Genomic DNA, 27,683 nt, shown 5'->3' with positions numbered 1-27,683 from the left:
GTTCTCCTGAACAAGTTGGGGTTGCACATCAACATGTCCAAGTCTGTCCCGATCCCGGTCCAGTGCATTCAGTACTTGGGAGCCACCATCAATACGCTGTCAGCAAGCGTGTCTCCTTCGGAGGAGCGATGGCGATCGATCCATCGGAAGGCTCAGGCTCCATCTACAACAGTGAGGACGGTGTCTTCTCTACTGGGGTCGATGGCCTCTTGTATCTTCCTCACTCCTCATGCACGGCTACACATGAGACCTCTGCAGGAGTGCTTGGAGGACCAGTGGGACCAGAGGAAAGGATCTTGGGACGACAGGATACGACTGTCGCTGCATGCTCTTCAGTCTCTGAAGTGGTGGTGTTCAGCGGAGAATCTCCTCTGAGGGGTTCCCTTCCACAAGGACATTCCTACTCAGACTATCGTTACGGATGCCTCTCTCCATGGCTGGGGAGCGCCTTCGGGAGACTTACAGATTTAAGGACGTGGTCTCAGATGGATTCCACGTATCGCATCAATTTCCTGGAACTCAGAGCTGTTCACTTGGCACTGAAGGCCTTTCATCCGTCCTTCCAGACCAACTCTCTGCTTGTACAGACGGACAATACGACCACGATGTATTACCTCAACAAGCATGGGGGCTCGAGATCGCGCACCCTGTGTCAGGAGGTGCAGACGATCTAGCACTGGCTTCTGGCCAGAGGACTGACGATAACGGCTACCCATCTACCAGGTGTGCAGAATGTTCAGGCAGACGCACTGAGCAGACTGATTCAGGAAAACCAGGAATGGGTCATAAACGACGAAGTACTAGGAGAAGTCTTCGAAGGGTGGGGGACTCCAGACGTAGATCTGTTCTCCACCGCCGAAAACAGTAAATGCCGAGACTTCGCCTCCAGGTACTACCAGCAAGGGACGCTGGGGAATGCGCTATGGATCAACTGGTGGAACAGCTTTGTGTACGCTTTTCCACCCATTCCCCTGATTCTAGCGGTGCTCATCAAGCTGTCCCAGTCCAGGGCACGGATGATCCTGATTTCCCCGGAATGGCCCAGGCAGTGGTGGTTCACGGACCTGCTTCACCGGTCTCTCCTTCCGCACATACGGCTGCTGTGCAGGCCGGACCTTCTCTCGAAGTTCGGGGGGCAGATGTTGCACCCCAACCTCTCGTCTTTGAGTTTGGCGGCTTGGCTCGTGAGATAGTGCAATATGGCCACTTGAATCTGCCCGAAGATTGCATGGACATACTGAAGGAGTCTAAGCGACCTTCCACTCGGACATCCTATGCTTACAAGTGGAAGAGGTTTTGTATCTGGTGTGCATCCAAGAACTTTGACCTGACGACGTGCAAGGAAGATGTCATCCTTCCTTACCTTCTAGATTTGGCGCGGTCTGGCCTTAATGTTCGTTCCATTAAGGTTCATCTTGCTGCATTGACTGCCTACAGGAAAAGCCCTTCACAGACTTCCTTCTTCCAGATCCCTGTGATCAAAGACTTTTTGGAAGGCTTGAAGAAAGTGTTCCCTCCTTTCAGGCTTCCTTCGCCTTCATGGGAATTGAATGTGGTGCTGTCCAGATTGATGAAGGAGCCTTTTGAACCTATTCATAAGGCTTCGTTGCAGCACCTGTCCTGGAAGGCGGCGTTCCTTGTGGCCATTACATCGGCCCGCAGGGTGAGTGCAATTCAGGCGTTGTGTTGCCAAGAACCTTATACTGTATTTCATGCTGCTAAGGTTGTTATGCGTACTCGCCCTAAATTACTTCCCAAGGTTATTTCTGATTTTCATGTCAACCAGACTATAACTTTGCCTACGTTTTTTCAGAATCCTTCATCTCCAGCGGAAAGGTCCTTACATTCCCTGGATGTTAGGAGGGTGTTGAAATTGTATCTGGATAAGACCAAAGATATTCGTAGGTCAGACCAATTGTTCATCAATTATGGATCAGTCAGGACGGGTCTTGCGACCTCTAAGTAGTTCATCTCTAGGTGGATTGTGTCCTGTATACAACTGTGTTACCAAAAAGCTGATAAGACCTTAGGGGGTAAACCTAAGGCTCATTCCACCAGGGGAAAAGCTGCCACGACAGCTTTACTCCGTAATGTTCCGATTTGCAGAGATCTGCAAGGCGGCCACTTGGAAGTCGGTTCATACCTTTGCTAAGCATTACTGTCTGGACACTGATGCCAGGGCAGATGCTCAGGTTGGGCATGCTTCGCTGCGGAATTTGTTCGCACAATAGTGGTGTTAAATTTCTTCTCTCCACCGCCGCTTTGGTGTGGGGATGGGCTTGCCATTCTATTCACTAGATTATGACTATACACAGAGATCCCCTACTACAGAAGGAGTAGTTTCTGTCCTGTAAATCCAGTTCTGTAGTAGGGGTATCTCTGTTATAGTCATAAGCGCCCGCCCTTTTCCCTGGTGGAGAAAGATATTCATGTAAGGAATGCTACAGGTCTGGCGTGTTTCGCCTTCAAAAAGAACTGAAAGTAAAAGGGACCTGCAGTGCATTCTGGGATACTGTGAAGTTCTGCAAAGTTCTCTTACAGGCACAGTATCCTGTTTTGAGCCACATAATGGCAGCCTATGGGGCTTGTCTGTCCATGTCTTCCTCTCTATCATTCCAGAGGGTTTTTGCTGCTAAGGCAAGGGAAATCTGGACAGGCTTTGCTGTTTGTGGATTTTTGGTGGAATTTCTAGTTGAAGTACTGGACAGTGTAGCCTGGTTCTAGGCTGCATTATCTGTCTATAAATTCTCTCTTGTGTCTGTGCAGTTCTGCATTTTTTCGATACTTTAAGAGATTATTTTTGATTGCTCCGGGGTCCACGCACATGGGCAGGACTATTCACTAGATTATGACTATAACAGAGATACCCCTACTACAGAACTGGAGTTACAGGACAGAAACTACTCCTTTCTCATAAATGGCCTTGTAGAATTATCCGTCTCTCATCCGCCCTGTTGGTGCTTCTCCCAAAATGTGGAACTCCTTGCCTTCGTACTTAAGGGCAGAGCATTCTTCCTTTTCGCAAGGCCTTAAAATCTTTTTTTCTATGTGTGAGCTATGCTAAGACTGCTGAATCACCTCACCTCTTAGTATCTGCTCTTAGCACCAGACACCTTTAAGGTTACAGCATGCATTGTAAAACCCCAAGATACATATAGGTCTTTAAGAGACTTTTCGGACTTGCTTTCAAGATGTGTGCTGTCTCCTATACAAAGAGATTTAAGGGTGGTTAACTTTTCTTTCCCTATCTGCTTTCAAAAACCTGATGGAAGATGTGCAAAAGGGTATCTATCGCCAGTGTACATACACTAAATTCAATTTGCCAACTTTGTTTTTGGATGTTTGGTTTGCGAAATTGATATGTTATGGGTAGTAAGATGGTATATTTTAAACACATTGGTTATATGTCAAAATTTGCTGCCATCTGTGACCTCTTAAGGGACTCTTATGGGCAGCTGTGACAACGAGTTAGCTCAGGAAAGCCCGTGCCTAATCTGGGATCTTAAAAGTTATATGCATATGTGTGCCTTATTTTCTCATCTCAATATACATTTTTGATATGGTCAGTTTTGTTATTTATATGTATTCCTAATCCATATTACTACTGCATCCAATATATATATATATATATATATATTTTTAAGCTTTGCTTTTAGCCCTTCAAATCCTCTTGATTGCACTCGGTTTACTCCTAAAACTGAATTTGTAATTTCCATAATGTAGGCAAGTAGGCTTAAGTTTGTTGATTATTACTACCAGTTCACTTTTTCAAGATCAACAAATTGTTCTACTATTCTACTAAAAGCATTTTTATAGAATGGCATTTTTGCTTAATACAGCTATCCAAAACTGAGTCTAATGTATTATGTTTAAATTCTGTCAGTTTCCACCATCAAAACATTGATAGTTCAGAATGTTGTAAGCGTGTCTTATTTTGGGCTGTCTGCATTCTGTACAACACTTTTTTCTCTCAAATTCGAATATCGGAGAAGTTGGGGAGAGTACAAAAGCAAAGCTTTACCATTTTGCTTTCTTTTCTTGAATGTGATTTATTTGTCTATCCCTATTCTACTATCTGCAGCTTGCCATTTTCGTCCACCTCTTTTCTTGCTTCATTGGTTAAAAGAATTTTGCAGAATTGACTTGTTCCAACAAAAAGTAAAAATAGATATGTTGATTAAAAAATGTCAAAGTAGGAGAGATTCCTATTATACTGCTGTATCTGTCCAATTATTTCACCAGGCAATACACCACAGTCCTGAAGTCCAACAGTTAGCTGCTTGAAGAGTCCATTGAAAAAGAACGAATATTGTATGATTCTAATTTATTAATACATATTAACAGAAAAGATTGAGCCCCACAGATGTTTTTAGCCTTCAAGAAATTGACTACAACTCCTTTACTCGGGAAGCTCCAATATCCGCTTTATTGACTTCAGATCACACAAATACCTTTCAAGCAATTGTCACTCTTGAAAACTTTATTAACCTGTGTAAGACAGTTTAGATGCCCTATCCATATGTTTATATAGTTTTACCAAACTATCTGAAAACTTAACGACTTCATCTTTCTTCATGTACTCTATACAGTGAGTATTTGTTCTATTTACAACACCTAGCCGTATCCAACTTTATAATGGGAAGAAAAAGAGCAAAGCTTTACACTTTTGTTTATGACAACAATGTGTTTTTCATTTTCAAGTTTGGATCTGCATTTATTATGATGCATTCTTCAGAAATATATCATTACTATTCGACATCTGTTATTGCCCTAATTAAATAAATTTTTCAGAATGATTATGGTTAAAACAGCAAATCTAATAAGCCTGCTCATTCTTATTTAGGCATTTCCAAATGCAAGCCACAAATGTAATTACATATGTCATGTACCCTCATTTAATAAACCATAGGTTGAAAGGTAATTATTAAAGTACTGTACAATGCTGTTTTAGCACCTCAGTCAATTTACTGGGGCCAATTGAGTACAAAGATCTTTTCATGTCAGCTTAGTATGCCATTTTATAAAATTTCTATGTGGGAAGTAGAGAAAAAACTGTACTTGAAGCTAGCTCAAAAAGCCTATACCGGGCTAGGAGATAATTTGTGTATACATACATACATGCCAAACTGACTCACAGGCTGAATACAGATAGTGAAGTGAAGACTTGCAAAATATTTTCATGCATCACATCTCCATCTTTCTTCTCCCCTGCCTACACTACATTTTCGTTAGTTTGCTCTGGCATGACATATTGGTGAGGTGTACAAGAGGAATGTCAAGATTCCTTACTGCTCCTTTTTGACTTGGTGGTTCTTGTCTCCACTACAGGTATTAGTACACTCGAAGGCTGAAAATGCGAGTTAGGTTTAGAACAACCTCTGCAGGCTTGAAGTTATCAGCAGTTAGCCCTTCTATCGATGCTACATTTTCAGTTTAAAGACAACTGACATTGGTGATTTGTAGATCTGCAACACAAGCAGCTTCTTCTGTGGTTTGTGTTGGTTTTTTAAGTAGTGACTACGGTTTGGTATGGCTGTGTAGGCTGTATTGAGTGTTTGTACAAGAAGGCAAATGTATTTATTAATTCACAAGTTTGGAATAAAACATACTAGACCGCATTAAAGCTATGTAGCATTTGTATACTATCATCTCTTTCTAAGGCATGTTAAAGCTTGGTATCCTCATTCATAGTATTGGGATATCTATTTCCGTACATTAAATGTAGGTTCAGTGTTGTATCTCATGCCACTGAGAGCAAAGTTTAAAGAGAAAAGACGTTTTACAAACTTCTCCATCTTCAACAACAGTTAAGTACAATTTAACCTGTTGTAAATTTCAGTTTTGTTTCATGCTGAATACTTTGTGCTATAAATGGCACAGTATTTATGAATTGAAAGAGACACCATCACCAGAAGTACTAGACAAAGTAGTAAAGTTTACTCTCATGAATTTCTATTTTACCATTCCGTGGTAATGGTGGTTGGACAAGTATTAAAAAACAAATTGTGGCGCATGCGCATTTGACCAGGGCTACCGCTTACTTTGTGGCAAACATTGAAAGCAGTTTGAGCATTTTATACAACTGTTGTTGGTGTTGCCATTTTTATGGGATTTGGGTTTGCGGCTTGCCTTTTTAGATTTACATGCCACCTCCACCTCCACCCTCCAACTCCACCCTCCGACTCCAACTCCACCCTCCGACTCCAACTCCACCCTCCGACTCCAACTCCACCCTCCGACTCCAACTCCACCCTCCATCACTCGGGGACACCACCACATTACTCGGGGACACCACCACATTACTCGGGGACACCACCACATTACTCGGGGACACCACCACATTACTCGGGGACACCACCACATTACTCGGGGACACCACCACATTACTCGGGGACACCACCACATTACTCGGGGACACCACCACATTACTCGGGGACACCACCACATTACTCGGGGACACCACCACATTACTCGGGGACACCACCACATCACTCGGGGACACCACCACATCACTCGGTGAAACCATCACTCGGCACCACAACAGCTCTGTCCTTGCTTGCTACCAACTAGCATTGCCATAGCCAATAGGACTCGTATTAGGAAAGTGTAAGCTATTGGCTTTGTGAATAATAATGCTATCAATTTATATATTTTCAAGCCAACTCATATTAAAAAAATGTAATTTACAATACCAATAGCTCACACTTTCCTAGTGCGAGACCTATTGCATTGCAAATGCTTGTTTGAGAGGCCATGGCTTTTCTAGAAAAGGAGATGCTCATCTACTAGAGCAGTTCTCTTCACCGCACAGTGGTGAAACGGAATATAGGTGGGGCAAAACATCTGCAACCTCTATAGAAATGAAGCTTTTTTGCTCGTCTGGTCTGTGGTTGATATTCCTGCTTTAAAGCTATTCTACACGTTTGTGGCTCTTGTATCACTGCCGACATACTGTATACATATTAAGAAATATTGAACAAGCATTGGCATAGCCAATAGGTCTCGTCTTTGGGACCTTATAAGTGTTTAGCCATGCAACAGTTGATGTTGTACCAAGGATATTGTGCTGCATACCTAAATACTTGTATTTTCTGAAAGGCGAGACGTATTGGCTATGGCAATGTTTTAATAGCATAACTATGTTTCTAAATACTACTACAAAGTAATGAATAGTGTGCTACTGAAAAATCTTGTTCTAGCTTTTTTGCTTAAAAGCGAATGTGGAACAGCTTTACAATTAGTTGTAATGCTAAAGTAGCCTGAGGCTAAAAATACAAAATGTACCTTCTGAGCAATGTGCAGTAATATTTTTTTTTAGCAAACATAAAACGCCCAATTAGAGCTTTGTAGTTTGGATTTTATTTTTGAGCTATTGGCATTGCTAATATGTGTTGTGTTTTTTTGCACCTTATAAGTGTGTTCTTTGGTTACACACTTATAAGGTGCAAAAAAACACAACTGGTTGGTCCAGGAATAACTGACAAATGTTTGTTAGTTTAAATTTTATTGCAAGACTTTGTAGTTAACATTTTTAGTACTTTAAAGTAAGTTGAGTGGGGGAAAAAAAATTATGATGTACATTTATACATGTTTTATAAATATATTCATTCTGTTGCAATATCTTTTACTATTATTTGATCATATACCAGTACATTAGAAGTTCTTTGCTAATATCCATAGATTGATATGTTTCAGTATTGTGCACTTGTCTTATTGTAGATGGCCCCAGAAATCTGTGCAAACGCAGCAGCCACAGGTTCAAATAAAAGCAGGCCTGAGTCATAAGTTTCCTCCCTCCTATAATGTGAGAAGAGAAGCAGCATGCATTATTGAAAAAGCTTTATTCGAGTTATAGACTCATAAAAGCACAAACATACATTTTAAAATACATACATTTTAAAATACATTGTAGTTAAAATTCATATTTCATACATAAAAATACATTTTGAGCAGTTGTGCAAGCTTTAATAAGAAGGATGATTAAAGTTGCTATAAAATTGCAATTCATATTGGGAGATAAAGCCCTCCGCCTAATGGACCATGCCCACCCCAAGTACTTTGCTGTTCCCAGCACAATGGGCATGTCAGTGGAGGTACAAATAATTCTCAACCCCTCAACACCACTAGATACCCCAAGGTTTCTACAGATTGGAGCCAACCATACTCTCCTTGGGTTTGCATAGGCCTCACACAAAAATAAGAAGTGGGCTATGCTTTCGTTATTATGTATTATGCTAAAGTACATGCTAGCAGATACTTTTGACAAAAAACGATTATTTTTAGTGCAGCTGCTAGGTATGTAGCATAGTTCTTGGCAGAGATCAACTAGCCACAAACTTGTTTAGGGGAAGATGGTTAACAAGGGAGGGCGAGGGTGAGACAGGAATGGGGCGAGAGTAAACAAATATAAAAATACGGGTGCGGCCAAACTAATTAAAAACATATGGCCCCAGAAATCTGTGCGCACATAGCAGTCACAGGTTCAAATGAAATCAGGGCTGACTCTGTTTCATCCTTCCTATAACTTGAGAAGAGAGGCAGCATGTGCTAGGAGAAAGTGCTTGTTTATGTGGTGTGTGTAGAGAGCAGCCTGTTTTAATGTATTATACAAAAATACATGCTAGCAGATACTTTTAAGAAAGTATGATTTTTTTTTTTAAGTACAGCTGCTAGATATGTAGCACAGTAATTGGCAGAGATCAAAACGCCACACGGTTGTTTAACCTCATCAGAGCGTCGAATGTTCAGCGCCCAGTGCTGAACGTTCGAAGAACGAATGCTGGCCCGTCCGCCAACCGTCGTGCGCAGCACTGGGGAGGTAGTGCTCGTGACGACCGTTGGCCGATGGCAGCAGTTAAGGGGTTATAGGGAACCGGTTGACAAGGGAGGGCGAGGGTGAGGCAGGCAGTGGAAGGGAAAGTAAAGAAATATAAACAAGCGTGTGCGGCCACGTTCATTACAAACAGATGGCCCCTGCGCGCCACTGCTCACTCTCCCAAGGTGGATGCCACCACAGGCACGAGTGCTTGAAAAGTGCAGACCAATTTCTAAAAGGTCATCTCCTTAAACAGTAGCGCATGCGCGCTGCACTAGGCGCGCCCTAAAAATGTGTGGATTGGACATTGCAGTTCATATTAAACTGTTAAGTGTTGCCAAGTGGTTATAGCTGCCAAAGCTACACTTTGCATCAAATTATGCCCAATACCCACCAAGACAGTAAAGTAAAAAATATTTTACAAATAAAATTTACATTCCAGTCCAGCAATTTTGGGAATCATGGAATAAAGAAGTACTGGTTAAGCATGGTAGCCAGACATACGTGCAATCTCCTCAGTGTGTCAGGGTAATCTGGTGTATTATCCCAAACCACAGCTTGGTGCTCTAGGGTGAGATGGCCACCTCACAACCCAAATATAACCCACCGGGTTTACAATATACAAAAATTGACCTGAGAACTCTGTGGCAAAAAAATGTAATGTCCAAATATTCTGTATTCTTTTATTCAATCCACATGTATTTCCTCGAGGCTTTATTTCTTCACATTAGTTCATGCACAGAGGTAAAGTTTCTCCGTCACATCAGATGGCATTTACATTCTAAACAGCCAACACATTTCTTCATTGCGGCACATTACCCTCCGAGTTCCTCTGGGCTGAAAATTGTGGTACCTTCACCTATCCAATAGATTCCCCCACAAAAAAGGGGGGGGATAAAAATAATAATCATGACTTATTAAACAAGCATTTGCAATGCAAAAGGTCTCGCATTTATGCGAGTTTGAGCTATTGACATTGCAATGCCTTTTATTTTAGTTTTTGTTTTAAGAAAAAAAATAAAAGGCATTGTCATTTACAATGCCATTAGCTTAAACTCAAGTAACTGAGAGACCTATTGCATTGCAAATGCTTGTTTAATTTTTCTATTCAGATAGCATGAGATTTGACTCACAAAAAAAGCTGTTTCTAGCCAGACTTAATACCTTGCCAAGGATAAAAGGCTTCGAAGGTCTGCCAGGGCCTTGAAATGGTCAGTGAAAAGTGGTTTCGCCCATAGGCAAGGACTAGGGTGACCAGATTTGTAAAGCCAAAAACCGGGACATTTCACGAAAATAGAAGTACTACAGTTTTACTTCGAGATCGCACAGAATGACAGTGCTCCTCAGCAGAGAATTACAGAATAGTGTTGTGTTGCAGTTAGAACATAAAACGTAATTTTTAAACCCAGAAGCTTGCCTGTTAATTAAATTGCTTTCTTTAACCACATGGCTGCTAGGCGTTTTCCCCTCCTGTGCTGGGAATTGTTGTTTGACATTATTTCATGACGAGCTGGCCTTGTCATCCGCGCACGGCAGGTAAGCGCCATGACGAGCCCAGCTCGTCATTAGCTTCAAAGGGGTTAAACAACTGCTAACTATGCTTTGTAAAACATACAAAAGCACCTCCAGCCCATTTCAGTTGACCCTCTCTAAAAACCGGGACAGGAGCTAAAGTTCATGAAATCTGCAGGCACAGCTGGTGAAAAAACGGGACCGTCCGGGCAAATCCGGGATGCTTGGTCACCCTAACCAGGACCCCCTTGTTAGGGGAGGGCAGGAAAAGTGATGTTTTCAAGTTGAAAGTCGGGACCCTCAAGCAGCAAGAGCTTGTTTACCGACGCGCCAGGCAAGTGTTCTAGCTGCCGTCTGCCTGTGCCGGTCGCTGCCTATCCCGATGTCTCTATGCCTGAAGCAGGAGGTTACCAGCAGCTGAGTCACGTGTTGTCGCTGGGGACATCGAGGCCTTGTGGGCAGAGAGCCTCGTGCCCACAGCCATTGGGGGCCTTCAAGCGTGACAGAACTGGGCATGCCTTAGACCCTACAAAAACTGGGGAGCCAACCATTGTGCCTCTTGTGTTAAACCGGTAGGATAGACTGGCGGGTTGAGCATCTGCTGTAGATATATTGGTGTAATACTAGGGTATATGCTTAAATCCTGGTCGGAAATGTCGTGGATTACGGAGTCTGCTGTAGAGGTCTTGGAGTAAGCTGTGTGGACAGAGGTGAGTGTATGAGGCGCCCTTCCAGAACGAGCCTTGCCTGCGCTGCTGTAAAAGTAAAAGTGATCCCACGTTGTAAGGGTGCCCTCGAGCGATGCGAGGAAAGCCAGATGGCGCATGTGCGCGTAACTGTGCGTAAGCGCACGCTCTAGGCCACACAAAAAGCATGTGGTCGGATTTTGAAAGCCCACTAACTAAAAGTCTAGCCAGTGCCGGCGCATGCGCTGTCTCAGGCGAGACCTAAAAATGAGTACATCAGAAATAAGGGTGTATGAATCTCATCCCACTTATAATACATAAATTGTGATATTAAAAAACAACATTTAAAGCACAAATAAAGAGCATGCAGTATGTCTCGCAGGCCTCCAAACCCAGAACCATGTGCTAACTCAACTATGCCAGGCTCCTTGATAGTCACTGTGTACAAAAAACCATATAATGTAGACACATTAAACCTTAGATGTATTAGACGGAATCTCCGCCTCCTTGTTAGGTCAGATTGAAAATCCTCCATAGTGTCAAATCATGTAAACGCAATCCCTCCTGTACTAAGTTTTATAAAGGCAGTGAGCTTCGTACTGTCCCAAGGAAAGCTCCTAGCAGCATGTAATGTGAATGAGATAATCTAGTGCTCCTTATTTTAACAGTTCAAAGATTCGTAAAAACTGTGGACATAAATTGGACGGATTTGTAGTGTGCCCCAGTACCTTAAAAACTCCCACAAAACTGAGCGGTTATTCATTCTGGTGTAGTATCGAAAATGCTCCCGATATATTCAGCTACTTTATATAAAGATTTTCACAGCCTTAGGGTAGGGAAGTTGTTATCCAGCTGCATACGTTCACATACTGCCAACCATTTCAAAAAGTTGAAAGTTCATATGCTCATAGTTTATGGAACCTGCAGGCTTTAAAATCAATCTGGATTCTATGGTTGTATTAAGAGCTTATTCATTGATAATCCAAGATGTGTGTCATCGGGCGTGCTTTATCTATGGCTAATATCCCTCTTTTAAACTGAACCCTTATTGTAGTGTTGTCCACACCTTTCTTTGCTTGATTGTTTACAGATGACTATGGTTTTGATCATAACTCTGCTGATCCCCATCACAAATCTAATCTTTTTGGTACTTTAGTCTCTGAACACCTGGTAATTTTATAGAAAGCCATCAATCCATAGCTTGGGTGGATGAAGGAAGTGGCTAAAATCAATAGTTTAACCATATTGTGTGCCATTGTACCTTTCATGTCGCATGTAACAGGAAATCGTCGTGGGTTGGAGGGAGCCTTGATCTTTGATAAATTGGAGCCTATAGGTAAGTGATTAACAGGAACCTTAACTGTTGGCTTGATTAAGACACATGGGTTCCAGAAATGTGAAGAGGGTCATGTAGTACTTCACCTCTGGATTGTTCAGGATCCTGCTTGTAGCATCCCTAGACAGAACACTGAAAGGCTAGCACTCCTCATTGCAGAGCTCTTTTGTATAGGCTTCTCACTCTTTTCAGTTATGGTTCCCATCTGATGCAAGCCTGAGCTGGCCAGATGCAGTAGTCTTACACTACCAACCAAGGGATATATTAGGTTATCTGTAAACATGTGACTTGTCGTAGTTTATTATTGTGAGATTGCAAACGGGTCCGCTTTCTGGAACAGCCAGTTTGAAACAAGGAGAGGAATTACACACTGAAGAAAAATATTTTCTGTTATTAGACACGCAAAACACTACTTGTCAGTATGTACGCCCAATACACCCGTTATATTTTCATTCCTGTTTAAATCCCTTTCTTTTAATTGTACTTCCATAATGTGAACGCCCTCTCAGCATTGCATGGTACCTCCTTCATATACAAATAAATATCTCCTTTGATTCACTTAAAATCTTTCTTTACACATGAACCAGAATAGACTGCATACTCAGTTTATTAACTCTTATCCTGTAATTTCGCCATTTCTTGAAATCGTACCAATTGTATATTCTTGATGAACTAAACCTTATGTTTGCAAATCTGATGCATTCATCTGAGTCTTAAAACCTATAAATGGATCTGTAGCATTGGTATGTTAGTTGCATTGATCCTATGAAAGCTGTAACTTGCACCGTCGTTTTTTCACGTTAATAAAGTTTCCAGCATTTCCCTCACTCTTCTACAAATGAGGTTCTCACAAATGCTGAAGTTATTGGCCCATCGTAATTAAGGATCTTATGAGCCTGACCATCTTGTAAGGTGCCATACAAGTTTTGAAACTGAGAGCTGAAACAAAGAATCTGAGGGTAACTGCATTTTCTGATGTTTGTCAATGTGTCTCGTCTTTCGTGGAGCAGATTTCTAGCTCAGACAATTGTTTGCGTAGCCAGGGCTGTTTTTTTTTTTTTTGGATCCCCTGCAGCTTTTTGACGATTAGGTGCACCTAAGTGATCCGACGTTTGCCTTGTCTTACTTTCTGAAAATTTCTCTTGATGTTTCACGACTTCACAGGCATATAGAGACCTCTTAATTTGAAGTTAAAAAGTTAATTCCATAGGAGGCCCCACCTGGAGTTTATTACTTTAAATACATCAATAATAGTGACAGAACTGTCAAGACCAATTTCAGAGCTTTCAATGCGAAAGCATGTGGGAGAATTTTTTTAATGATCATCCTACTTGGCTATCTCTTCAGAAGAATTGGAGAATGTGCTTACCCTTGCACAGATGCAGGTCTCGAAACATTCCTAGCATTTCATTACTATTAATGATTGACGCTTTACATCTGCACATGAGGTGGAGGTGGCTCTGGACACTCTAAATTTAATACATCTCCATCTTTCATTTGTCGGTTCTGGAGGATTGCTGTGATTCCAGATAGCCTTCTCTGCTGATTTCTCAGCTATTAAGAATCCGAAGCATTTAGGATTAGATGCACCAAGTGTACATTACTCAGATGGAGCCATCTTTTCATGCATTATCTTGCTTTTCTTGGGGTTAAAACATGCAAGAGATTTTGCTTCTTCGGCAGTCCACCACACCTGATGCAGTATTAACTGTGGTTTGTCAGTCAAGTGCACTGTTCCACAAGCTCTCAGTAAGCTTTCCCAGCTCTGTAGCACAGCAGATTTTGTTTAGGATGTTTTCAGTGTGTAGGTATATGCTTTTCTTTATTTGCTCATGTGCTCCCAAGGAGTTGGAAATGTTAAGAAGCTTCGCAAAGAAAGAAAATGTCACTTGCTGTTTGCTAATAATTAGGAAATTTGCTGTTGCCCCTTGTCACCTTTCGCTCGTTACTCTTTCTAGGTTTATTGTACAGAACTGTGGACTTTTGTAATGGCAGCTGCCCCATCTTGCAGATGCTTTTAGAGAAAGTGAAACATATTTTTTTCTCTGGTGTTTGGCATCTATATTTGTGTCTGTCTGACCCTAATTAAATTGTCAAATAAACAAGAAGGGAGAGCTAGGACTTGTAATGACCGTCTCTGTCCCTGAACTATGCTTTAAACCAACTATGACTGCCTTTTTATAAATGGCTGTCCCAGTGATATCTGGCACCTCGATGGTTTGTTACAATTTAATTTGGTTTAAACCAACTAAGACGGACTTTGTTAAATGGCATCTGTCACAGTGATATCTGGAACCTCAATGGTTTAAGAAAACCCTCACACACCAACCTGGTTGGTGTCATCCTTCATCATCTGGTCCCAGCTGAGTAGCCGAATGCTACTCAGCTATGCTGCGACATCTGAATACAGTGGAGCGGGTTTGAGGTGTCTGTGTGTGATGAAGTGAGTGCTAATTAAAAATACCTCTGAGTTTCTACCTGTTTATTTATTCCTGGCAACCCAGGGTATGGTAAAATCAAGAGAGTGGATAATGCGTTAAGGCTACTGTTTGTATCTTAATATTATCCTTTGGTGGTCTACATGTTTCAGCCCTTGTGAAAATATTTGGGCTTTCTTCAGGACCTCTCAAAAAAGTGTTAAGTGAGTGTGGTGAAAAAGTAAGTGGTAAAAATAAACATTTAAAGCATTTTTTAGAACTCACGCTAAGGAGTGCTTTTTATGCTAGGAGGACTGACCGTATTATGGGTCCTCGAAAAAAGGGAGGCTAGTATATTCATTTTTTTGACTGGCGCTCACATCTGGTCCTGGTAAGGGTGCCACTGTAAACAGGTGTGGCAGCACAGCTGAGTAGCATTCGGCTACTCAGCTGGGACCCGATGATGAAGCATGACACCAACCAGGTTGGTGTGTGAGGGTTTTCTTTACAAACCATTGAGGTGCCAGATATCACTGTGACAGATGCCATTTAACAAAGTCCGTCTTAGTTGGTTTAAACCAAATTAAATTGTGCCAGTAAACACTATCTTTACATCCATTCATAATTTTGAAAATACGATTTCACAGTGCCTTGACAGGCAGATAATTTAGCAGTTTGTTGGGGCATTTTTACACAGCCGGCTTAGCTCTAGAAACCTTTGTGAACCAGCATGAATTATTTATACTTTTATGCAACAAGTGACTCTGGATTAAAGACATTGAACGCATCATTCGCCATGTTTAAACACATTTACCAGTTCGTGATTCAAGCAGATACTAAACCGTAAGACACTTAACCATAGTTTGATCTATTTTTAAGGTCTGCACAGTAAATTCCCCCAGTTGGCACTTTACTCATGACTCTGTCTAAATGGGCCACTTTTCATTATCTGCAAATACTAACATTCAAATGTTAGTGAAACACCCATACTGCGTTTCTTAATCATAGGAAAATAAAGGAAAACTATTCTGGTCTTGTATGTATATTTTTTTAAATGCGCAGTGCTGCTTTGTCTTGTTATGAATGAGTTACAAAATGCAATAGTTATGCACTAACCTTATTTTTTCTCATCTGATCTCCCAGTTTGTAGTGCAAACCCTCAGCTTACCATTGTCAGAAAATTGTCTGCTTCCGACTAATGCTACATAAAGGTTTGGCATCGGAAAAGAACGGATTCTTTGGATTGATCCTCGCAACACAATCCGGGATATCGCCTTTTTTTAAAAATTGTGAACAGTTTCATTCTGACGTTGGCAGGAGATCTGATCATGCTAAATATCCACACTAGTGGTGGACTGCTCTATATGAATGCTGAAAATCTATGCTCACTTTGTATGGCATTTTCAAGATGCTGGACATTGATTCATCCAGCTTTCACAGGTAGCTCTTTTCAAGCCCGAATAGTTGCCATTCCAGGCTTTGGCAATGGTGCTACCACCTCAAGATGTGTTATGATCTCGTTCATTTGTTCTGTGTCTGTTTACAAAACCTGTCTAAAGACAGTCGTCGCAATGCCCCAGTAGATTCATATAGCTTAGATTCGCACTGGCATAGCTGAAACTGACCTGTTTGCATCTCACAATTCACAGAATTGGGATTGTGTGGGCTTGGGGTAGTTGTATTACTTTTCACCTTTGTGATGGAAAGGTATCCTTTCTTCCGATTGCTTTAAGATGCAGTACTGGTGACTGCATTAATTTTAGTGATGGACAAATCTCATTTCTCATATTTTCTTTAGCAGTGGTCTGTTCTTGCCCCCTTTCAAGTAGCTGCACTGGTCTTAGATGTCAAGTTATAGCCAGTGAGTAAGTGGCTGGCTCTGGCTCACAATTTTAAAATTGTCTGGGGGTAAGGGGGAGATGGGTTATGCGGGGGGTGCTGTGTGGAGGAAATACTCATTTGGTTGTTTTGCCATAATCTGTGCTACTCTCAAAGTTAACCTGCCAGTTCTTCTCTCCATTGCAGATGGCAGCCCAGAGGCAGCGTGCCCTGGCCATTATGTGCCGTGTGTATGTGGGTTCCATTTATTACGAGTTGGGAGAAGACACCATCCGCCAGGCGTTTGCACCATTTGGACCTATAAAAAGCATCGACATGTCTTGGGACTCTGTCACCATGAAGCACAAGGTTGGTCTGTTTGAGGGAGCTAGATTTGTAGGGGTAACAGTGAGAAGAAAAAATTCAGCACTTGGCAGTTGTCTTTATTATTGCATGAACCATGTATTTGAACATTGTGCAATTTTAAAGATTATAGTTCTATAATCTTGACTCCAGTCCGACAGTGAGTGAGGCCCTTTTTACACCTCTTTATACTTTTCCTTCTCTTCCATGTCTGTGTTTATATAAAGGAAACTGTGCTCGCCACTCGCCAACCCTCCGGAGCTTGTCGTATTATCTCTGGGGGGGGGGGGGAGGGGGGTAGGGGTGTAACTGCATTTAAATTAAAATACCAGTTTTGTTTTTCCATGAACTGGTAGCTATTTCTCCTCCGATAAATCATTCTGGAAGTTTCAAACCGGTAGATGCATTTGCTATCTGGCTGTGGACACTTTATCTGGAAAAACAGTAAATGCAGTACTCATGCTGTTTCCTCAAGAGGGGTGAGGTGCCACTGTTTCTCTCTGCTTGGACCTACGTTAAAATTAGTTGTGTGTGTACTTTAAAAAAAAAGCTACAGCATTTGCATAGAATCTGCTGAAATATTGAGGCCTTTTTCAGTTTTTACTCAGTTTATCCAGATAACGCAATAATCCTTACACACACCTGTTGACACAAACACTGGGCAGCTAATCCTCTAACAAGTTCAATACTTACTAGAGTACTCTCCTGGGCTGCTTAGAGTTTGTTCTTTTTCCCCGTGGACATACTTACTGGGTGGACTTTAACTGGTCCAGTACATAAAGGCATAATGTAGGAAGCAGGCGCTTTATGCGCTGTATCAAAAAATCTTATATACCGTGTAAAGAGTCCAGGGGTTCCCTTCTGAGTGGACAGGGGCTTGCCATGCAATCAGAAAGTGCTCTGTTAGGGGTAGTGTGGTTGAGCAGCCTTAGACATAACATAGAGGAGTGCAAGACATTTGCAGATGCACACAATGATCAGTAAGTGACACACACAACTTAAGAAGGAGATCCACGCCATTTTATAAAAATAACAAGTATCTATATATGTTAAGGCATCAGAGGAAAATTGTTCACGTTAGTAAGTTTTTAAATATCAATTCTATTCACTATAATAAGTGGACACAGTGCAATTTCTGAGTTCTGCAATGTTATCCTATGGAAGGAAGAACAAGTTCTTCAAACAGGTAACAGTACAGTAACTTTCTGATGGATACATCTGCCAGTGGATTCCTCACCTTGTGAATATCCCCCTGCGTCCGCAACATTCAGAAATTCTTTTTCTAGCTTCGCGCCGATGTGTACGACGTCACAGAAGCACGGCATCGCGCGCGGCTCCGCTGACGTCACAGACACAATAGGTCCACGTCGGCATAATGACATCAGTTCAATTTTTTCCGCGTCGTCTACGCTAACGGTATTCGAGGGATCCTCTGTAGCTTGATAGTAACTTTTTTACTGTTTGTTGGTTATCGTGTTTCTTGTTCTTTCCAGTCAACATGTCTTCTAATAAGACCGGATTCAAGCCGAGTGGTGAATGCGGTAAGATGATGTCGATTACGGACCCGCACGTGGACTGCGTTTGGTGTCTGAGCTTGGACCATGATGTTCAGGGGTGTTCTTCCTGTAAGAAGATGAATCCCAAGGCCCTTCATGAGAGAGAGGCGTAGCTCCTTGTTGCCAAGTTGAAAAGCAAGGACAGGAAGAGCTCAAGGTCGCGGTCTCGACGGTCGAGGTCTTGTTCGAAGTCGCACTCAAGGTCGTCTTCGGGGCATGCTTCCAGATCAGCTATGTAGAAGCACAAGAAGAGAAAGCATGGGTCACGTCATCATTCTGGGAAGGATTCGGACTCAAGACCGAAGTCGCCGGTGAGAAGACATCGTAAAGATGAGATTTCTCCTTCTCCAGAAGTCCAGGACCCGGAGGGTGAGGCTTTGCCTGTGGAGTCTTCGGAGCATTCACCGGTTCTGGTGTCGAATCCTTCTCTGGTTCCTTCTCAATCCCCGGCCCGGGAGGAAGAAGAGGCACCTTTGCAAGAGGGTTTGACGACCCCGGTGCACCAACCCGAGGTAGAGGTCGTGATGACTCTGGTTGCTCGAGAGCAGCCTGTGGGTTCTTATTCTCCTTTTCCGACCCCAGGTCAAGACCCTACTCAGTTTCTGAACGCAATATATGGAGTCTATTCCAGAGCCATATACCCCTCTGGAGCACCGGTTGGTCCCATGTGTCCAATGGCTTTCAATCTGGGGGTTCCCCAGACGTATGCTCCTGCGCCCTTCATGCCGGCTCCGATGTCGGCTTGGCATTTCTCGGCGCCGCCGATACCCTCTTCACCGATGCCGAATCCGGCCCGACCCGAAGGAGAGGTTGAGGCGTGAAGCCCAGCGACTCCTGTAGGAGTAAAGGTACTGAGAAGCAGAAATGGAAGAGGGTGAACGGCAGGATTCAGAGGATTTTTTCGACTATCTAAGGGAGGCTTGTGGACTGGAGCGGTCTCCTGATTATGATTTAGCCTCCGTTTCTGATGCCCCTTCTAAGGATGTGTGCAAAAACAAATTACCTCCGATACCATGAATTACGCAAACGTGTCTCTTCCCATACGGTTTTTTAATTAACGTTGGGATATATATATTTTTTTATTTCTCTTTTTTCTTTTTAGTTTCCAAAACAATCATACCCGTCACTAGGCAAGCTAGACCCAAACTTTCTTATTTTCACAATATGTACAATAAGACATTTGAAAACAACTTTTTGTTTCCAAGAACAATGTGTCCGACCATTATATACAGTGAAAAACTTAAATATATAGTGCTTTATACATTCAAAAACGTGCATCAAACAATATAAATTCTTCAAAGGTACATATACAGAAATGAACTTTGCGTCCAAAAACAGTCCTATTAACTTCTGTCGCTTATAGACCAAGGCAAGGGCAGGTTACTATATTCTACTGTCCTCAAGCTTTTACTACTTTTCTCGCCAAGGGAAAGGTCAGAGAAGTTTCTCCGAACACGAGGTTAGACCCTAAGTTAGGGGCTGGTTTAGTCCAATTTTGGGACCTGATTTCGGCTCGGTTCGGCCGAGAACCTCTCTCAAAGGGGGCAAACGCGTTTCGACCTTCTATGTGGCACTTCTTTTAGTGAAGGTCTTCGTCAGGGAAGGTGAATGTTCAAAACAGGACTTGTGTACCGTAGTACTTTGTATGGGGCCACGTGGAGTCCAGTTAGAGTCCTGGTACTTCTTAACTGTGGCGTGGGCTCGTTTCCTCGTTTTTCTTCACAACCCATTTTTTTAGCTTGGGCAAGGTATCATCATCCCTCAGGCCTCTTTGAGTGATGGTCAGTGTGGAGCTATAACTTCAAACCGTCCCTTACTTCCTTCTCTTGCGCGTCTTTCCTGCAATATGTTCCCTTCTGAGGATGTGACACCATACCACGTTGTCATCAGGAAGGCGGCGGATTTATTGAACTTAACTCTTCCAACTGCAGAGTTTAAATCGAACATACAACAGAAGTCCTCCATTTGCCAACCTCTGTTGTGGAGCCCATGCTTCCTTTTAATGATGCTTTGACGGAGCCAATTTTAGAAGTGTGGAAAAGACCTCTTACAGCTCCTGCTGTTTCTAAAGCTGTTGCGAGAAGGTATAGGGTGGCTCCTGGTGACACAGACTTTTTATCTTCGCACCCTTTGCCTGAGAGCTTGGTTGTGCAGGCTGCCTGCTCCAAAAATCTGCAGGTGCTTTTCCTCAGGTGCCTGGGGACAAGTAGTCAAAAAAACAGGACCCAACTGCGAAGAAAGTCTTTTCATCGGCGAGTATGGCTCTCAAATCGACAAATGCTACATATCTCTTGGGATCTTCAGTGGCCACCAGAAGAGCGGCCTGGTTGAAGTCCTCTGAATTTTCAGCAGATGTCCAGGCGGCCTTAATGGATCTACCCTTCGATGGTTCGGGCCTTTTTGGTAAAAAGGTTGATGCTGCGTTGGAGAGATTCAAGGACAGCAGAGCTACAGCCAGATACTTGGGTTTTCAATCCAGGGGTACTGTAGGCAAGAGGTATAGGGGATTCGGAAGGTCCTCCTTTCGTGCCTACAAACAGCCGCAACAGCAGCAGCAACAGCAAAATCCACTATACAAATCCTACAGGGGTAGACAGAGAGCTCGCCCTCGAGGACGTCAAGCCTCCTCCTCCTCCTCCTCCTCCTCCTCCTCCTCATCTTCCAACCCCCCCCCCCCCCCACCCCCCTCCAACATCAGCAAAGCAGCCCTAGATCCGCCATTCCGGATCATGCGGGTCCTGTGGGGGGTCGGCTTACCTATTTTCTACAAGATTGGGAAACGGTCACATCGGACCTTTGGGTTCTCAATCGCGTGGAGAATGGGTATGCTCTTCCCTTTCGGAATTTCCTCCAAATTATCCTCCTTGCCAAGGTTTTTGCTCGGAGGAGCACCTGCTTCTCCTGCAAGAGGAAGTCCTGGCGTTGCTGAGAAAAGGCGTGATAGAGGTCGTTCAGGAGCAGGAAAGGGGTCAGGGATGCTACTCCCGGTATTTCCTGATACCCAAGAAGGATGGCAGACTTCGTCCAATCTTGGACCTCAGGATCTTGAACTTATATCTGAAGCAGGAGAAGTTCAAGATGCTCACCCTTGCGCAGGTTCTAAAGGCGCTGCTGGAAGAAGACTGGATGGTGTTGATCGACTTGCAGGATGCTCATTTCCACATCCCCATCCTGAAGTCTCACAGGAAGTATCTCAGTTTCACGGTGGGTTTGCAACATTACCAGTTTGCGGTCCTTCCGTTTGGTCTTACTACTGCGCCTCGAGTCTTCACCAAGGTGATGGCGGTGGTGGCGGCCCATCTCAGAAGGTCAGGGATTCCGGAATTCCCTTATCTGGATGATTGGCTGATCGAAGCAGAATCTCCAGAGATGGTGCTCCATCATCTGCAATGCACAACTCAATTGTTGTACAGATTGGGCTTTTCGATAAAAGTGCCCAAGTCCCACCTGGTGCCCTCCCAGCGCAACCTGTTCATAGGTGCTGTACTGGATACAACTGTGTGTCGGGCATTCCCTCCTCCTCAAAGGATTCGCGACATACAGGAAATTATTCCTTTATTTTACAATGGAGCAGTCATTCCAGTCCTGAAGGTCCTACGCCTGCTCGGTCTGATGGCTTCCTGCATCCTGTTGATCAACTATGCACGCTGGCATATGAGGGCGCTCCAGTGGTGCCTCCGCAGGCAGTCGTATCAACACAACGGAGATCTCTGGGAGTCAGTGAGGATCTCCAGAGAAGCTGCGGAGGATCGGACTGTGTGGAGGGCAATCTGTCACAGGGAAAGCCCTTTCAGATGCGTCCACTCTAGGGTGGGGTGCTCATCTGGGGGATCTGTAGGCTCAAAGGTCTTTGGTCTCCAGAGGAAAGGTTGCTTCACATCAACCTTCTAGAATTGCGGGTGATACGTTTGGCACTCAAGGCCTTCCTCCCATCCCTTCGCGGTCAGTCTGTTTAGGTCCTGACGGACAACACGACCGCGATGTGGTATGTCAACAAGCAGGGAGGAGTGGGGTCGCGGTGTCTCTGCAGAGAGGCTCTGCGTCTCTGGTCCTGTGTTCAGGACCATCAGATTTGTCTGATGGCAAATCTGGCTGGGGTTCTGAACGTGCGTGCAGACAGTCTGTCGGCAGTTCTCAGCCGATCGCGAGTGGAAGCTTCATCCAGAGGTGGTTCATCATGTCTTTTGGACGTGGGGAACTCCTCGGGTGGACCTGTTTGCCACTCATGAGAATGCTCACTGCCTGTCGTTCCGCAGTCTCCAGTATCCGATGCAGGGAGCTTTGGGGGACGCGTTTCAGTTGAGTTGGGACTCAAAACTCCTTTACGCGTTTCCTCTCATACCCTTGATTCCTCGGTTTCTGAGGAAGATTCGCCAAGACCAGGCCCAAGTTATATTGATCGCCCCGGATTGGCCAAGAAGGGTGTGGTACACAGATCTTCTCATAAATCAATTGGGGGGGGTAGTGGGGGGATCACTTGTCCTGCTAACCTGGATTTTACAGGTAAATGGGATGTCCTTTGGTAAAAAACCCTCATGCACGTGAGTAGATGTTTTCTGGTAGCGGTATATCTTGGTTCTCCGCTACATTACTTTCGTGTCTGCATAATCACAGGGTTAGTTGGTATGCAGCCTCCACCTGGAGGTAGTAACCCAAGGTTAAAAAGCAGTAGTGTAACCAGACTCACAAAAGAATTACAGCTCCTACCGAATCTGAGATGGACTCTGCGGAACCATACTAATTGCAACACAAGTCATGTAATATACATGATTACATGTCCATGTAACTTGATTTATATAGGCATGACGTGCATAAAAGCAAAACAGAGAATCATTGAGCATCGTAGTAACGTCATGAGGATTTTTTACCAAGGGACATCCCACTTACCTGTAAAATCCAGGTTAGCAGGACAAGTGATCCTTCCCCCCTAGCCCCCCCATTGATTTATGAGATTACATTTCAAGGAAACTGGATGGATCACATATCTTTTCCTTCTCCCTCCTCAATGATTGATGAGTACACAGATCTTCTCCACCTCTCCTTCTGCCCGCCGCTCCGTCTCCCTTTCAGGGCAGACCTCCTCTCTCAGATGGAGGGGCATGTTCTACACCCCCACTTCCAGACCTTACACCTTCATGCCTGGAGATTGAACGGAGCAACCTGAATTCTTTTACTCACCCACATGATGTGGTGGATGTCATCTTATCAGCCAGGTGTCATTCCACCAAGTCTATCTACTCTTATAGGTGGTCCAAATGTGTCTCATGGTGTGGGGAGAAATCCATTGACCCTTTGAAGGCTCGTTTGTCTGACATTCTTCGGTTTGCGCTTACTTTGGCTCAGCAAGGGTTTGCTGTAGCTACAGTGAAAGGTTATCTTTCGGCTTTGTTGGCATTTCTCTGTCTGCCGGATCAGCCGTCTTTATTTAAATCTCCTATTGTTTTAAGGTTTCTAAAGGGCCTTACAAATAGATTTCCTCCTACTCCCTTATTGTGCCTCAATGGGACTTGAACCTTGTACTTACATTCTTAATGGGTTCACCTTTTGAACCTTTGCACAAGTGTCCCTTGAGACCGTTATCTTTTAAAACGGTCTTCCTGATTACAATTACCTCGGCAAGAAGGGTAAGTGAGCTTCAAGCTCTTAGTTCAAAGCCCCCATTTTTGACCATTCGTGGTAAACGAATGGTGCTCAGGACCAGGGCTGCTTTTCTGCCTAAGGTGGTAACTCCTTTCCATCTAGGACAGTCTATTACCCTCCCTAACTTCTATCCTCCCCCTCAACCTTCCAAGGAGGAGGAGCGGCTTCACCGCTTGGACCTGAAGAGGGCGGTGAGCTTCTACCTGGACAGAACCAGAGAGTTCAGAGTGGATGACCAGCTCTTTGTTGGATGTGTTGGAGCCAGAAGAGGCAAAGCGGTGCACAAGCGCACTCTGTCAAGATGGACAGTCTTGTGCATCAAGATATGCTTCTCTCTGGCGGGTAAGGAACCTCTTGAAGGTTTAAGGGCAAATACTACTATGGAAATTTCTGCTACATCTGCCTGATCTAGAGGTGTGCCTGTTGAGGACATTTGTATAGCAGCAACTTGGGCTTCCCTCACACTTTCGCGAAGCATTACTGCTTGGATTCCGAAGTGAGGAGGGACGGTTACTTTGCGCGTTTTGTCCTCCAGAATTTTCTGGTATAGGAGAGTGGACACCCTCCTCCGGGAGTGGGGACTGCTATGGGACTCTATTCACAATGTGAGGAATCCACTGGCAGATGTATCCATCAGAAGAACAAGTTACTTACCTTCGGTAACGCTTTTTCTGGTGGATACAGTATCTGCCTGTGGCTTCCTCACTGACCCACCCGCCTCCCCGTTGTCCACTCTTCTATACTTGATTTACTGTTTTGTTAATATTTTATTGTCTAAGGAAATGTGTTTGTTTTGCATTCCTACTTTGGTTGCACACTGTGTGTTATTTTGATTATTTGGTACTGTGTACGTTGTCTGTATATCTACTGTTGTTGATCCGTCCGTGTGCCTCGAGGGCACGGACAAAAGGGCGGAACTGATGTCATCACGCCAACGTGGGCCTATTATGGTGTAGGTGACCGCGCGCAATGCTGTGCTTCTGTGACGTTGTACCACGTCGGCACGAAGCTACAAAAAGAATTTCCGAATGTTGCTGACGCAGGGGGATATTCACAAGGTGAGGAATCCACAGGCAGATTCTGTATCCACCAGAAAAAGCGTTACCGAAGGTAAGTAACTTGTTCTTCAAGACCAATCTCCAGGAGTTAAGGTGAGTGGTGGGCAAGGTCCAAGGCAGCACCTACAGGGGCACGTGGTTGGCCAGGTGCAGGGTGCAAAACAGCACCAGGTTTCTATACAGAACGGTCACTGCAGAAAGAAGCTGCAGGCTCTGGCTGGAAGGGCTGTCTGGGTGAACTGACAGGGTTCAAGGCTTGCGATGCTCGGGGACATCGGACATCTCTTCATGGCCAGGGGGCGATGGATGCAGTCACGTTTTTAGGCTTAGAGTTTTCCTCCCGGGGGCAGTTGTGGCTGCGGGGGCCTGCGTACAGAGACTGCAGGCGACAGGGAGTCATGAGAGGCGAAACCATGGTGGGCTGGAGGACCTTGTTGACACCGATGGCACACTTCAACTCGGGTCGGAGGCGACTGGTGCAGTGGTAGCTTCAGGTATCAGCTTTTGGCGGTTCTGAAGGCCTCAGAGTCTTTTCTTTTGGAATTTCTGCTGGATGAAGGGAACAGTTCCGCTGGAGGTCTTGGTCTTTATTAAAGGCAGGCAGTCCTACCAGGCTTTGGAGGCACACAGCTGCAGGATAAGTCGTCTTTGACGCAGGTTGGACGGGAAAAGACTAAGAAATTGGCCTGATATGTGATGTCCACTATTCTAGTGGGCACAATGTATCAGTCCAAACAACCATGGTGATGGTTGTAAAGTCAACCTTATAGACCAGCTATCCTAGAGGTACCATGGACAAAGCAGTCTTAGGCTAAAACTTCAGAGGGCATGTAAAGCCAGCTGTTTTACCATATGTAACCCCTATAATACCAAATGAAAGGACACCATGCAGGATATGTATAAAATATATATGTATTTATCTGTAAACAACCCCCCTGAGCTCTTTGAGGTCAGAGGCACAAGCACATAACAAGATACTTAATTATCATATAGTAAGTTGCACAAAATACAGTAGGGCCCTAGGGGCACGCTAAACCATATACTAAAATAGTGGTATAAGAACCACGTCACGAACAAAGGATAGGCCTAGGGATTTGCTGGGGCTACACTGTACTACCAAGGGATAGGAAGTAGGAGGCCCACGTGGGGCGTGTGCAGAGTCTTTACACACACGCAAGTTACCATAGAGTTAGAATGGGAATCGAAAGAATTGGAAACTAGTTCTCTTAGGTCACTTCCGGATGGACTAGGAAAGAGCTACTTGAAACTTAGACGCTAGGATAGTCAATACCCACAGGAGCACCGGAGAACTCTCGTTACCTCACCCGCAGGAAGCAGGTGTATAGGTGTCAAAGTGTATCGGGTTTCGTAGCTGAATCCTATGGAGCCTTGAAGAAAGATGCTGCAGGCGACCAGGAGAGAAGTGTCCGGTTGGATCCCGGGGCGGATCAAGGAAGAAGAGTACCTGAAAGCAGAGGGGACAGAGGCTGGGTCACTAGCCAGTGACCGGGAAGGAACCAGGCGATGTCGTGAAGCAATCAGGTGATGTCGTGAAGCTTGTCTCTGCAGCTACGTGGACCAGGAGGTGTCGACAACGACCAGGAGCTGGGCACGGACTGTCCCACGAAGGATCTCGCTGTCGGCAGTGTCTGCTTCCGGATTGGAGTCCGCAAGCCTTTGCTAAGGCAACCCATGCAGGAATCGAAGATGGCTTCTTAATCAGACCAGCAAGGCCTGGTAGGCTTCTTCTTTTCAGGGAAGCAAGGGCCAGTTTGGAGCAACCAGACCAGCGGTGTAGATTCAAGATTTCGTTGTCACAGAGGCCACTAGCCAATGGGCAAGTGACCGGACAGACGCGTCTAGCAGGAAAATGCAAAATGGCCCCACACAGCACTTGAAGAGTGTGGAGGGATGATCTTTGGTGCAGATGATGCTCGGGGCTGGGGCTTCTCAATCCCCAATGCACAACTTCGAGGGTGCCTCAGAAGTTGCACAGAAAGCAATTCGCTGCCTTTCCAAGATGGCCAGTTCCACGTCTCGCGTCGCCTCCACGGGTTTCAGCTTTGCTGGGACTGTGGATCAGGCTGAAGGAAGTCTGGAAGTCTGGGTCTTGTCAAGCTCTGTGCTTGGGCTCCGGCGGGAGCGTCAACAAAGCAAACCGTTGATCGCTTGATGGTGCCTGCTTGTGCAGGGTGGTCACTCCTTGACCACAAGTGAGATTCTTCAGTCTTCTATCTTCAAGTAGAACGTCGAAGGTCCAGAGTTTTGTTTCAAGTTTCAGTCAGGATTAATCTAAAATCTTGGGACTCAGCTCCTACCTATATACCAAATCTAGGGGCTGGATTACCTGCTAGGTCCCTCCTATGGGTGGGACCAGGGAAGGGTATGGTTACACCCCTTTCCCTTTGTCCTTTGTCCAGTTTCGCGCCAGAGCTGGGGCTGGAGTGCCCCATCACTGGTTTGAACTGGACTATGCATGGGA

General features: G+C 44.3%; 1 protein-coding gene across 2 annotated transcripts in view; it reads left to right on the top strand.

Moving 5' to 3' along the window:
• Positions 1-27,683, top strand: part of PUF60 (poly(U) binding splicing factor 60) — a 346,754-nt gene that overhangs the window by 123,607 nt on the left and 195,464 nt on the right. For both annotated transcript variants that reach the window (XM_086966385.1, XM_086966384.1), the window contains exon 5: positions 16,792-16,953. In XM_086966385.1, the coding sequence (XP_086822511.1) occupies positions 16,792-16,953 (162 nt within the window). The remainder of the gene's footprint in view (positions 1-16,791; positions 16,954-27,683) is intronic.

This window comes from Lissotriton vulgaris, chromosome 4_1 (genome assembly GCF_964263255.1).
Source record: "Lissotriton vulgaris chromosome 4_1, aLisVul1.2, whole genome shotgun sequence".
Classification (NCBI taxonomy): domain Eukaryota; kingdom Metazoa; phylum Chordata; class Amphibia; order Caudata; family Salamandridae; genus Lissotriton; species Lissotriton vulgaris.
The sequence above is the reverse complement of the archived record's forward strand: the minus strand, read 5'-3'. Positions and strand labels throughout refer to the sequence as shown.